This window comes from Podarcis pityusensis (genome assembly GCF_964106645.2).
Source record: "Podarcis pityusensis genome assembly, chromosome: 3".
NCBI lineage: Eukaryota > Metazoa > Chordata > Lepidosauria > Squamata > Lacertidae > Podarcis > Podarcis pityusensis.
In genome coordinates, this window is record NC_138026.1 from 42989836 (window position 1) to 43004275 (window position 14440).

General features: G+C 41.9%; 1 protein-coding gene across 1 annotated transcript; it reads right to left on the bottom strand.

Annotated features, from left to right (window-relative positions):
* Positions 1-89: 89 nt before the first annotated feature.
* On the bottom strand, positions 90-12534 carry UBE2J1 (ubiquitin conjugating enzyme E2 J1). Its single transcript, XM_080999918.1, has 8 exons — positions 12244-12534; positions 5963-6036; positions 5585-5716; positions 4596-4680; positions 3968-4073; positions 3265-3394; positions 2698-2832; positions 90-1092 (listed from the first exon to the last, which is right to left on the bottom strand). Exons 1-8 carry the CDS (start codon positions 12272-12274, stop codon positions 829-831), a joined length of 957 nt encoding a protein of 318 aa, XP_080856044.1. The 5' UTR covers positions 12275-12534; the 3' UTR covers positions 90-828.
* Between the last annotated feature and the right edge of the window lie 1906 nt (positions 12535-14440).

Sequence of the window (14440 nt, forward strand, 5' to 3'; positions counted from 1 at the left end):
TTAATGAGTTTTTCATTAAATGATGGGCCCATGAAACAATCAGCTCAATGCATTATATATATTTCTGGAATAAGTCACAGTCAATAAGCTCTGGGTAAATATTACATATTTATAACTATTTCCAGGATCTTCAAATTTAAAAAAGCAAAATATACACAATTGAATATTAGAAAATGACATTCAAACCTCACAAAAGATTATCCTAACTTCTGGAAAATTAAAACTAAAAAGAAAAGCAAACAACGTTCTGGCCCCTCTTTTTCACAGAGGATAAAAACCCTACAATTTAAGGGACCCCCCCCCCAAATTTGTTGTGTAGGAAATAAATGTACTTACAAAATATCAACAACTTCCCCTCCTTGCTCAGTTTTGTAATATTTACTATGCAAGTATACCTGCACTTCCATTTAAGAAGTTCTTTCTCAGGCAATTTTTTATAGACACTCTTGAAAATAATAATTATTTATGTTGCCACATAGCATTAAACCACAATTTTATGTGTCTATCAGTTAAAATTACCCACCAAAGCTCACAAGTGATGCATTCAGCCCTCTCACTCCTTAAATATCTTGCTAATGCAGATATATATCCTGTACATCATCTCTCAGGTTATATGCTCAATTTGTATTAATCATTAATAGTCCATGTTCACACCAATATCAAGGTGTGCTTTTCTTGCAGATAATAATGTACCTCATGATACATTAAATTCGGACATAAAGTGAGTAAATACAAAAAGTAATTTCATGTAAACAATCCTCATGACATATCCAACATAGAACATTTTAATAAAGAATTCAAGTCACAGTTTTTTTAAATGATCAAAACTCATAATTCAAATATATACTCATTGGCTAGATATATACGCCTAAATATAAGAGCTGCTAGTGCTAAAACAAGGAGGAGAATCAGCGCATTTGAGCCCATGTGGTTTGTGTTGACCCTTGGCTGCTGAACCTGATTGAAGTTGGTTGAAGTCGGCACCCTTCTCTGCTGTGTGCGCCGCTGGCGAGGGCTCATAGAAGTATTATTTGACGCAGGCTGGTTATGTTGTTCTTGACTTGAGGTGGCTGAGTTGGTCTGATTTTCAGACTAAAAAAATAAAGATTCTGGCTTTAATAGAATAGAATGGAATGGAACACAGAATGGAATGGAAACAAAATGCAGCTTGGCAACTTCACTGAGGCTGCCCAGTGAGTTTCATGGGTGAAAGGGGATTTGAACCCTGATCACCCAGTTCCTAGATCAACCCTCTACCCACTACATCACACTGGTTTAGGGTTGTGCATGAACTGGAATGTCGTGCTAAACCAAGAGTGGCTAGCCTGTTGTACCCATAATCTCTTGACCACTGAACATGCTGGCTGATGGGAGTTGGAGTCCAACATGATCATCCCTGTGATGAACCATGACATAGTGTGAAGTGTGGAAGTTTGTTTTATGTGTGTCACTCATTCCGATGACCCAACAAATGGAATAAAACTAGTGAGCTGCTAGATGAAAACAAAGTCATCTAAAGTGAGGTTAATCAAACTATTACTGACTTTCCCCCCTTCTCAGCACAAAATACAATTAATATTACTGGTGAGTGAAATGGATATGCTTAAGAAGACAAACCATATACTCAAGAACTATGAAACTTGCAGGGGGGGGCAGGAATCAAATCACAAACTTTGTAAGAATCTGACAGAGGGGAAATTGTTGGGGAAATCTGCATAATATTAGCATGCCTGTATTTCTAAATAGCTGGAAAATACTCATCACCAAGCAACAGATGGTCTGACGCGATTTGACAGGATTTTTAAAAACCAATCTGCAGCTCCATCAACCTTTAAAACACACACACACCACACACACACAAGCTTAACTGGGATTTGTCTACAATTTGTCGGTGAATTTAGATTGCATCCACAGCAGCCATAGAAGCAGCTGCCCTGTCACAATACCAGGCCTCAGTTACTTCCAAAGTGGATGGGTTATATAAGCACTCTTCTTGGCTATATTAATATGTCATAATTAAGCAAACAATTATTTAAAATGGTCAGAATTAATACTGCCCTTTATGTAGTCAAATTTACTTGAGAGATTATAAACAAAAAGGAACATGATAAGCATATTTAATAGAATAAAAGCTGCAAATCACTAAAGAGCAGGGCCTCTATTTGCTTTGGTTTATATAAGTCTCTCAGGCTTACGGATAAAACAAGTGTGGCTCTGGGGGCAAGTCCATATCACTGCTGCAAATAAATTACCTTCTGTACAAGGACCATTTAGATTCGAAAAGGCAGGATATTCTCTCTCTCTCTATATATATATATATCTCCTTAGCTTACAAAGATGTTTAAATTGGATTTTGATAGAAAAGTTAAAATAATATAGTAAGCAAGGTCAGAACTAAAATAACTGATGAAAATGATTTTCTATGGGCCAACAGCTCTGAAAAGCCACACACAGTAAAAGCCTACTTATGTCTATCAAGATATAAACCTCATTGAATTTAAAGGAACTTACTCTCAGGTAAATCTGCAGTGACAAAAGGCAACAGATGAGTAAAGGAAGGTGACAGGACTTCAGCAATAGTAGTTTTCCTGGAATGCTAATAAGCTTTTAAAAATGCTCTAAAGTGACAGCCTATCAATATTATTTGGATTTTCCAAGTCTTTGCCTTCATTTTTCTCAGATTTATGAAACACCTACCACTTCATTGGGGGTGGTGTCCTGGAATGCTGGAGTTGTACTTTCTTGTTGGTGTTCAGGTGAACTGGGCAAGTGGTTAAATCCTGATAAGTCTGCAGGTTCAGCAACTGATTTCCTAGATGAGTTAACTTCAGCCTTAAAACGACAAAACAGCACAAATGGTACATCAGTTAAAAACTCTAATCAGGCATGTTATAGAATGCATCTTCTCTAGCATTATTTATTCAACTGTAATTAAACAAGTGCACACACATTATGTGCAATGTTCTTTCCAGGGCAAGTGTCTTCTCAATTTATGCCTGAAATTCTGGACCTCAGCTGCGATGCTTACATCATTTGGTTGCCAAAGCACAGTACAACCAATAATTCTGAAACCCACAGAAGAAACTGTGAAGCCATAAATACAGCAGCATGGCCAACCCACCACATAATCAAGCAACTACTGCTGCCTCCATTCTTTCCAAGTGAACTGTGACCTGGCTAGCTGCACCAACCAACCTACTCTAGGTGTGGTCCTATTCAAATTAACTGGGGGACGGACGGATGGACAGCAAATAGTTAAACAACCTTGAAACTAATTTGCCTGGCAAGTTCCTTAGCCTCTTTGTCAGCTTGGCTTGAAGCACTTCCAGATGTTAATGGCAAGAGGGCTTCCTTCATAAGTGATCCACATCCTTCACAATAGAAATCCTGAGACCTGGAACGTAACAAAAGTTTATACACTAATTTAATTAAACCACCAAGAGTGATCAAAATATCCAACATTCTTAATGAATCTACACATGTATGAAATTATAACGTCCGCCATAGATCTACCAGCACAATTGCTATTAAATTTTGCCATCTATTAGCTCCACGGTGCCTTCTTGACAATAACATATTTGTGGTAAGTAAACAAACACAAGTGACTAAATGTTTTCCTCTTAAGTATTTATTTAATACAGAACATGCAAAAATAAGAATAGCTGACACCTGATCCTTTGCATGTTTATTCAGAGGAAAATCCAGATGTTCAGTGTAAGCATTCATAGGATTGTCCTCTAAGCTAAGAACAGAGTGCACAAAATAAATGAAGGTGACCATCCTGAGCAAAGTGGGACAAACTTCTGAGTAAATATGCTTATGAATGCAATGTAACATACTGAGCATTATGCACTGAGCAAATAATATGATTTACCTAGCCAACTGAAGAGGAACATAGGAATAACATTCAGAAATAAGATTCAACATAAAAAAAAAATTAGTCACAAAAACAAAAACAAACCCTTACTTCTTAGCAAGTGCTCTTCTTTCCTCAGGGGTATAGTCTAGAGACCCTATGGCTCCCTCCCCTTTCGTTGGCATAAATCCAATAATAGCAAGCAATGCAGTTCTTACTGTGATCAAAAAAGAAGAGGGGTGCAGGTTAAGTACTAAATAGGGGAGGGGGAGAAAACTACTTAACGTACAAATTTATAACAGGTAATTAAAAAAAAATAAGCCCAAGGTAATGCAAAATATATTAAATCCTGCCCCCAATGTCCAACACATGCCTGAAGAGAAGCAGGAATGTCACATAACATTTAAAAGGAAAGATCTGCTGTTGAATGTAGCACAGGGATCTTACAGTGGTACCTCGGTTTACGAACTTAATCCGTTCCAGAAGTCCTTTCTTAAACCGAAACCATTCTTAAACCGAGGCGTGCTTTCCCTAATGTGGCCTCCCACTGCTACCTTCCACCATACAGATTCTGTTCTTAGACCAAGGTGAAAGTTCACAAACCAGGGCACTACTTCTGGTTTTGCGGAGCTTGTAAACCAAATTGTTCATAAACAGGTAAACAGGACTGTTCTTAAACCGAGGTAACACTGTACTTGTGTATTGAGGCCCTTTACTGCCAACAACAGCTGATACTTACTGCTCCATGATGGTTGCCATGTTTCAGGATGATGCCCTGAGATGCTTAAGCAAATTTTCTTTCCCACTTCAAACCTGCCATTAGCCTTAAATGGGCACATAAGAAAGATAAAGAAAAATAATACTATGTAAATCAAACCATTTTCATAAGTCAATATTCAATTAGCTTGAAGAGAGTACAGTATCTTTGGAATACCGTACAATTGTACAGTCAGCAGTCTGTAATTGAATGTTACTGAAAAGAAACTTGATGTCTCAGCTATAGCAGAATTGGTTTAGTCGTGCTCAAAGAACAGAGTATTCTCAAAGATTGATGAAACTAACTGCACTCACATAGGCTGCTCAAAGTCACATCAAAATGCTCCTCCAGATTAATTTATTGACCAGAATCAAGGCAATCCAGTCCTAGCCTACAGTTATTAATCATAGCAACTAAACACAATTAGGCACACATCCACCCCACCTCACACAAGGAGGGAAATCATTTTTCTTGTTTTGATGTATGTAGCCTTCTTGGTGCATGCAATAAAAAACAGCTTCAAATATTAAGTTATACAGTAAACTGAACAAAAAACAGTAGTGATGTTTTGAAGACTAGTGGACATAAATCTTTTTTTTTTAATGTAACTATTAAAACTCTCAAAACAAACAGGAGAAAAATCCTGAATGGTACTGAGGATATTCTACTGTTGCCTAGCCTTCTCCAAATCACTTAAAACATTCCATTTCTCAAAACACCCTGAACAAAATGCCTCACAGACTTCAGAACAGAACACAATTCATTTTTCTTGGGACCTTTCTAATGCTCCCTGCATAAAGTCTAGAAGTGAAGTTCCAGTTAGCCTAATTGGATACAAAGAGAAAGGCCAAAAAACCAGGGGTCTATATTTGCTTACACCTTTTTAAAAATATTGTTTAAGGTGACCAAATTTCTGATGTAGATCTAACCAAGTGCTTATGCTGTTATGAATGGCTGAGAAACATTCTTACCGTTAAGAGAATAATACTTGGTGGTTTCATAGGATACTCTGGTGGTAGTACTATTCTTCCATGATAAACTCCACCATCAAAATCTGAATCTGGAGGACCTCTGACAGTGAAATGCCACTCAAAAAGATTGTCCTACAAGCAACCAAATATACAGAAATACACTGAATATAATAGCAACAGGAGAACATGATGGGGGAGAACAGAGGCAATGATCTGGGAGCCCTCACATATTCATGCTAAGTCATGGTTTGGGCTTAGTGTTATAGTCAAACCAGCTCAATGTGCTTTTCACAATAACTGCAAATACAATGAAAAAGAGACTGGTCAAGGTAAGCATTGCTGTTGTGAATTTATTTATCAGAATGGCCACATGCTAACCTCTAAGGGCTGTGCATGATAATGGTCTGTTGGATCCTTCAGTTCTGCAGCTTCTTTCATTAAACGTTTTACAGCTGAAAGAAAAGAAAAGAAAGAAAAAAACACAGTAAGTGATTTCAGTATCAAAAACTTATAGCCGATAGGCCTTGGCGATATATCTATATATTGCTCAGGACCAGTATTAGGGGAGGAGGTATTCAGGAGAGGTGGTGCTTTCACCAGTGATATACCGCTGAGTGAAACCAACATCATGGTCTGCCCTCATACTGTTGCAGATGGAGAAACAAGCTGCATTGCCAAGACACAATACACCTTGTTCTTCCCTCTGCTTCAACAAGCCCCATGTCTATCCGGCTTGAGCACGCTGGTGGGACATGGGGCTTGCTCAGCTGGGGGGTGAGATGGCTCAAAGAAGCACTCCTGCCCCCCAGCTGAGCCTCACCAGTCCCCCTTGCCTGTCTCCAGGCAGCAGCAGAAACTGCCTCCGCTGCCTCGGGACCGGGGGCGGGGGGGAGAGGCACGAACGGGCTGCTTCTTTCTCCCCAAGGGAGAGGCAGCCCACCCGTGCCTCTCGCTCATCCCAAGGTGGTGGAGGATACTGCCTCAGCTGCTTTGGGATGGCTGGGGTGGAAAAGGGAGCACCAAAAAAAGACATGAAGTTTTAATATAGCAAGAAATTATAGAATATATCAATTAAAAGACAGTAAGACAGAATAGGTGTTTTGAAGTCCAGTCACCCATCTGAAAAAGGAGAAAAACTGAAGAAATGTGAAGGTTTGTTATTTCAGTAAATATATTTGTATGTATCTCAAAGCAAGATTTTTTTTTTTTTTTTTTTTTAGGAGAAAGGTGCTTCCAAGTACATTTGTAAAATCAAAGTAGGTTACATATCCAGTACAAAGTGACAGAAAACAAAGCAATTGTCTGGGATCTAAAAAGCCATGTGCTTAAAGAGGATCTATGCATAAAGGGATTGTTGATATCGCCTTTAGTCTGAGTTCAAATGTTATGCCAAACGGCTGACCTTCAGCAGCAGCTTTTCAGCGAAAGGGGTGGGAATGAGGGGCTGCAATAAGAGGCCTGAAAAAAAATCTGATGGAAGCATAGAACACCAAACTAAGTTGTATGGATCTTAACCATAATTATCCATCAGATTTATCTTGATTCTAATTTAATGCCCCTGTTTCAAACACATATTCATGTAGACATGCACCACTGATTTAGTATGCAATTCACCAGACTCAGTTACTACTAAAACAAGTGTATATAATAACATTTCTAATATAGTAATTTTTGAAATGGCAAGGGCAAGAAGAAGGCTTTGCAAGGGCAAAAGAAGTTGAAAGGCAAGGACAAGAGCTTCTGAGCAATACTGATGAACTGTTTTGCTTTTCACAATTTATGTAAGTTGGACTGCTAACATCAGAACGTCACTTCACCTCAGAGGGGAGGCTGCCACCTACTGGATTAAAAACACTCCCACCTTCATTTTATAGATTACAAAATGTGAAATTTTAACAGGCCACCTAAAATTATACGGTACATTAAACAAATATAAAGACTCAGGCACAATCCTTTGAAAACAAATTTCGGTAGTGGTCATTATTATATTTCACTGGAGTACTTTTATCTCCAACCATAGGCAAGCATTTGATTAAAAGGACCCTATCAGGATGGACTGCAGTTTTAGCTGCACCCTAGATCCCTAGATGCTGGTGGCGCTGTGGTCTCAACCACTGAGCCTTGGGCTTGCTGATCCAAAGGTCGGCGGTTCGAATCCCCGTGATGGGGTGAGCTCCCGTTGCTCGGTCCTAGCTCCTGCCAACTTAGCAGTTCAAAAGCATGGCAAAAAGTGCAAGTAGATTAATAGGTACCGCTCCAGTGGGAAGATAAAGGACGTTTCTGTGCGCTGCTCTGGTGTTGGTGTTCTGTTGCGCCAGAAGCGGCTTAGTAATGCTGGCCACATGACCCGGAAAAACTGTCTGCGGAGCGGACAAACGCCGGCTACCTTGGCCTGTAAAGCAAGATGAGCGCCGCAATCCCAGAGTCATTTGCAACTGGACTTAACTGTCAGGGGTCCCTTTACCTTTAGACCCCTGTAGCAGATGACATGCCCGCAATGCCAAAACAGTATGGTGATTTTAAAAATACGCAGTAAAGAATACTTTTATCATTCTTGTGGAGAGAAAAAAATCTTAAGCAAGCATTGGGCCATTTACCTATCAGACTGTTTAATGCAGTGTATATGTATAAACAGAGACAAATTTCTTATTATTTTATTTATTAAACACAAGGACACGTGTTTTTCTTTGCTTCTCATTTCTGTCTCTGAAGAGATTAGTGAGCAAGATTTAAGTGCAGTTTTGTATTTCCAAAGTGCCTGCCATAATTTATTGCTTCTTTGTCCCAGCAGGGTTCAGTGTAACCTAATATAGTTCTAATCTAATTAAGTCTGCAATATCTTCCTTTATCACCATCTTAAGCCTGAAACAAAGTATAGTATACATATTTCTATAAATCTGCAAAATAATCCTAAAATACATTTATTCAATAGTGACTTTGACTAATACTCTTATGACTTGCAGGCATGAAATTTATATTCAGCTTTAAAAAAATTATGTCTACTCTTTGTCTCTATTCTTGCATCTCCCTTGAAATGTTCCATTCTTTCATTCTTCTGTCCTACCTTGACTGAGTTGAGTATACAGGGGAAGAGAACAATTCCAATTAATTTCCAGGGGAAAGGAAGATATTTGCACTGAGCTATCCTTTAAAAAGTAATCTATATGTATGAAAAGTGATGTGCCTAATCACATCTGAACTGTGAAGGACAAGAATGCAACTTTGCATTCTACTCTGTATAGTGTCTACTCTGGAGCTAGTCACAAAGGAATCCTCTGTGCAATTACTCAGAATTAACTGTTTAATAATAAAAATAAAAATAAAAATAAATTATTTATACCCCACCCATCTGGCTGGGTTTCCCCAGCCACTCTGGGCAGCTTCCAACAAAATATTAAAATACAATAGTCTGTTAAACATTAAAAGCTTTCCTAAACAGGGCTGCCTTCAGTGCAGGACTTATTCCTTGGTAACTGTGTAGGGTATATTAAATGCAGAGAACCATGTAGAGGAATGAGCACTGGTTGTGAAGGCTGTGTTGCAGAAGGGTTCGCTTTTTTAAAAAATTGTACTTGGGTACTTCCAACATTTCTGGCAAGAGGCTGAATGTGACCCACCAGGCCTCTCTGTCCAGTTCACAGGACTCTCCCCAGGTCACAGTCACCACTGCTCTGCACTCTCCTTGAGAGCTTTCGCATGGCTGGAATGTGTCTGTGAGCTGTGATACTGCCTCATGCCTGGATGAAGGATGAGGAGAGTTGCATGAGTAGAAATTTCTGTTTTGTGAATGGAATGCAGCCTACTGTACAAAGTTAAGAATCACACCCCTTGCTTTGCCCACTCTTGCATCTAGCAACACTCACTGTCCTCCGGACACCAGAATGTTGCATCCAATCACGTATTATCCACAGTAGACCCACTGAAAGTAATGACCTTAAGTCAGTCAAGGTTCCCTACCTCTGGTATACTAAACATTAAAAACCCACTTCAGATACAAAATGCCACTACATTTTCAGGTATGTCTCAAATGCATTCATTTGTCACCCAGAAAGCATCATGATTTAAGCTAGCTTTGTGGTCCTCCACGCTACCACAAATTGTTGGTGTTCTGATAACTTTTGAGAACTGTGTGACTGCAGACTTCCTTGCAACATACTTCATAAAGTGCTGGATACACTGAAGGCAGAGAGTGCATAAAGGATATGCAAACAGAGGGTTCATTTGAAACAATCTTCTAGGCCTATGGTAGCAGCATATAATCTTTTCTTTCAATGAGACTAGCAAGAACCTACCACCACCTTGGCTCAAAGGTTCATGTGAAATCTGGCAGCTGCTAAGCTCAGTCTATATCAGCTATTTCCATGCAGGCACAAATAGTCTTAAAAATCACAGTGGGCATTGAGTACAAAAGCTAATCAGATCTGAGCTCAGCACATGCTGAGCAGCAGCTTTTCATATGAGAGTATGAGCCTATGGCAGGGAAGCCAAAGACATACTAACCAAAGCCTCAGCTACCACAAGCTCAAAAGGCCCAGTAGCCAAACTGCATGTGATGTTTGGTCACATTGGCCTTGCAGTTTTTTCTATAACAAAATACAGTCATAAAGGCTGCAATTTAAGGGAAAGACAAACAAGTGGCTGGATATAGGAGGTTCTCTTTCCCTCTGGATGGTTTTCAACTCAAAATCTTCCCACTTCCATGTTGGCCAGGTAATATTTAGCAAATCAAAATGTACTCGCTCTTGTACTAGAAGTACATAAATAAAGTTTCAAAATGGCCACTTTCCAGGTTGCAATTAGTTGTGTCCATTGTGTGGAGCTTCAGTATTCACAATGTATCCATTATGTAATACACTAGAGCATGAGTCACCATCATTGAACTCATGGGTGCACCTGCAGAAGCCTTTGCTGGTGCCTACAAGGTCCAGGTTCCCCCACCATATTTTTCTTATTGGGGGGCCTTTATAATTGGGGAAAGAAGAATTAACCCTCCACAAGTATGGACCCCCATGCTAAATCCCCATCCCTGTTGCAATTTCACTTGAAATATATATTCTATTACAGTCAACAGAATGCCTTTTTCAAGTCTAGTCATGACTTGACTGGGCATGATCTTGAAGCTGGGGAGGGACAATTAACTCTTGCCTTGCCAGCTGCACTCTCTAGGAAGATTGCCTCCCCCCAATTAGACAGAGGAAGGGGGAGTTAAAACATTTTTTCAAGCCTAATTGCTGTCGGGGGTGGGATGGGGTGGGGATAGTATGAGTGCACATGTTTGTGTATGGTTGTGGTGCATATGTGGTGCCCATAACAGTTTCTCTAGTCAGCAAATGTGTCCACAGGCTCAAAAAGGCTGGCAACCACTGCTGGAATCTGACCAAATTCCACATTATCACATGAATTGTGACTATAGTGGTTGCCACATACTTAAGTGATCTTGTGATTGTTTCTTCAGGTGTTCATTTACCATGTCTCTGCTCAAACAGCTTTTCATAACACTGCACTGGCAGAATTACTGACGTGAACTGAGGCTGTGTACATACCTCAGAGAGCTGTCATTCTTAGCACCCTTAATGAACTACAGTTCCTAGGATTTTGGCGGGGAGCAGGGAGAGAATGTGCTATACATGTGTTGTGTATGCAGCTAGAGTTAAACACCTTTCACCACTTTAAGATAAGGGCTGTAACTAAACAGACTAGCATCTCCTTTGCACAGAGAAGGTCCCTGGTTCAATCCCTAAGATCCCTAGGTAGGGATGGGAGAGGCCCCTGTTTGAAATCTGGCAGAGCAGTTGCCAGTCAGCATAGATACTGCTGAGCTAGATGGGACTCAGTAGAAGACAGCTTCCTGTATATGTACCATAAGACAAACAGAGCAACTCAACCTGCATACCAATTTGGTCATGTGAACTGACAGTGTGATGGTGTGGAGTTTTTTCCTGCCCCATCCCCCGATTTAAAAAATAATAATTTAAGAACATGCATCCTTCAGGCAAGAAAACACACACACACACACACACACACACACACACACTGCAAGCTTATATGGAGATGAGTGTTAGGTACACGTGTGCCAGAAGAACCGGAAATATGCTTGATCCAAAATAGACGCAGAAGATTCTTATGGAGCCACAAGAGATGAGCTGGGGGTGGGGAGCTCTGGCCTGGGGCAGGAATGCCCCCCCCAACCCCCAACCCTGAGCAACTGAAAGACAAAACAACAACAACAACAACCCTCCCTACACCTCAGTGACACGAATAACCTCTGTTTTCCAAGCCGTCTACTCGTCACCCTCTCGGGGAATCGAAACTGAAGGAGGCGAGAGAAACGTCTCCCTTGGGCTGAAGCATCGCCGAAGAAGCGCAAGGGCAGCACCCACTGAGGGGCCATAACCATAAAACAATACATAAAGCAAAATTACTTCCCCCCTCCTGCTGCCAGGCACTTTGCGGCAGCGGGCAGAAGAGGCCGGGGAGAAAGCCGGTGGCCTTGGCCTAGCCGAGCATCCGAACCAGGGGCTCGCGTGATGGTGGATCCCAACCCCCGCAGTGCCATCTCCCAGGGAAGGCCACGAAAGGACCGTCTTGGACCCCCTCCCTTAAAAAAAAAAAGATGAAACCCTTCGCAATTCTCCCCCCGCCCCTTCCCCACAACTCACCGGGGCTTTTGAGGTTGTAGCGAGTCTCCATGGCGGCGGCGCCCGCGAAGCCTCTTCCTCTCCCGCCCTCCTTCGCCCGTCCCTTCCCGGACTTCGCCGGGGCCACGTAAGGCTTGTTCCTTCGGCCGGGCGGAGAACAGCAACGCCGGCGGCGAGGCGAGACCGTGGAAGGGGCGGGAGGCGGAGGAGGAGGCAGCCGCCCGCCCTTCGTTTCTTCGCAGGCTGCCGGGAAACTCCCCCTGACGTGGCGGCGGCGACTCGGAGGAGGACGGAGCCGCCTCCCCTTTCCTTCGCCTTCCCGAAGGGGGCAGCGGCAGGCGGCCCTCAGGATGCCACTCTCGGCTTGCCCCTGCCGCTTCGTTCAGGTCTCCGACACCTCCCCTAGACCCGCAGCAAAGACCATCACCCCTCCATTTACTGATCCGGAGTAAAGTAATCCGGAGTAATTGCCACAACCCCAGCTACCCGCTCAGCACTCGCTAAGAGGGTTAGCCTTCTCTACACCCATTAGTATATTGGGGAGAGGAGCAGACGCACCCACACACCCCGCACGCACACAACCAAGCCAACTCTGAACAAGTTCGGTCCAAAGTATGTTGGCTCCCGAGACATGAAATCAGATAGGGTGATGATATGCTCTCTCTCTATATATATATATATTAAAAATCCTTATAAATTTGCTTCTCCCAATCCTGCCTGCCCCCCTTGCGACTTGAAATGGAAAGCATTCTTTGTGCATCTTCCTGGTTCTAAGACAAGGCATCTAAAAAGCTGCAATCCCGGTTACCTCGATGAGATCATAGGATTGCACTGCAAAAGTTGTTTTGTTAAATTCAAAACCAAATTATTGTAATTTAATCCAGAAGATGGGTCATAATCACTGCTACTCCCACTACCTAGACTGTCATTAATACTTCATTGTGAGAACACACCTTTTTATTTACCAGTAGACTAGTTTCCGTGCGCTGCTCTGGTTTACCAGAAGTGGCTTGGCCACATGACCTGGAAGCTGTATGCTGGCTCCCTCTGCCAATAAAGCGAGATGAGTGCCGCAACCCCTGAGTCAGTCACGACTGGACCTAATGGTCAGGGGTCCCTTTACCTTTACCTAGACTATAGAGCAATGGGATGCAAGAGAGCAGAGAGAGAGGTAATGCTTCACTTTCACATTTGTAGGCCTAAGAAGTGGTTGTGAAGCCACTCTATAATTAGCTGATGCTAGTTATATTCACACAAAACATAGTGGCATTCATGCTCAAGAAGTACTCTTTCGGATGTACAGAACCTTCACTCCAAAAGGAGGAATTGTGTAGTTTCCATTAAGCTTAATCTTGAGCTTCCTAGCAACAGATGGCAAAAAAATTAGTTGGCAGTTCTGCCTAAACAGAGGCAACAAGCTGTGCTTAAGCAATATGAACTTAAATGCCCATTGTGGGGACACGTGAGAGGGAAGGGAAGACAAGCAGTGTTTTATGTAATGCCTTTCATACAGTAACTTGGGCAGGGTAAGTTTTATTAAACAAACCCAAATAATGGTATTTTGGGTAGAGGTAGAAAGAGGGAGTGACTATACTGCCTCATGTACCATCTCCTTTAGAAATGTAAATATAGCTTCAGATGCTTTTTGAAACTTGTATTCATTCAAATGCAACCTGTGAGCCACTTTAGTCATCTCTTGGAATTGGCATCTTATGGAAGCAGAAATACGTGGACCCTCATACATTGTTCCTGTTACCAAGATATACTTACTAGTCAAAAGATTAGCATGAATGGTTTGAGAAATCATATGCTGTATTTCCATTACTTGAGAACTATGTTGATAACTTCCAACATGCACCCCTTCCTCCCCAAGGTTCTCTCTCAGCAACCGGGTCCTTCCACTAGATAGCTCTGTGGGGCTAGCAGGCAGATCCCTATTGCCAAATCAAACCACCCCTAATATCCTGGACCTAAATACAGTCATACCTCGGGTTGCGAACGTGATCCGTGCGGGAGGCACGTTCGCAACCCGCAGCGCCGCGTCTGCACATGCACGTGACACGATTCAGCGCTTCTGTGCATGCACAAAGTGCGATTTAGTCTTCTGTGCATGCACCGAAACCCGGAAAAAATATGTTCTGGTACTTCCGGGTTTGGCACGGTCCATAACCCGAAAACGCAACTCGCAGCGTTCACAACCCAAGGTATGACTGTAGTC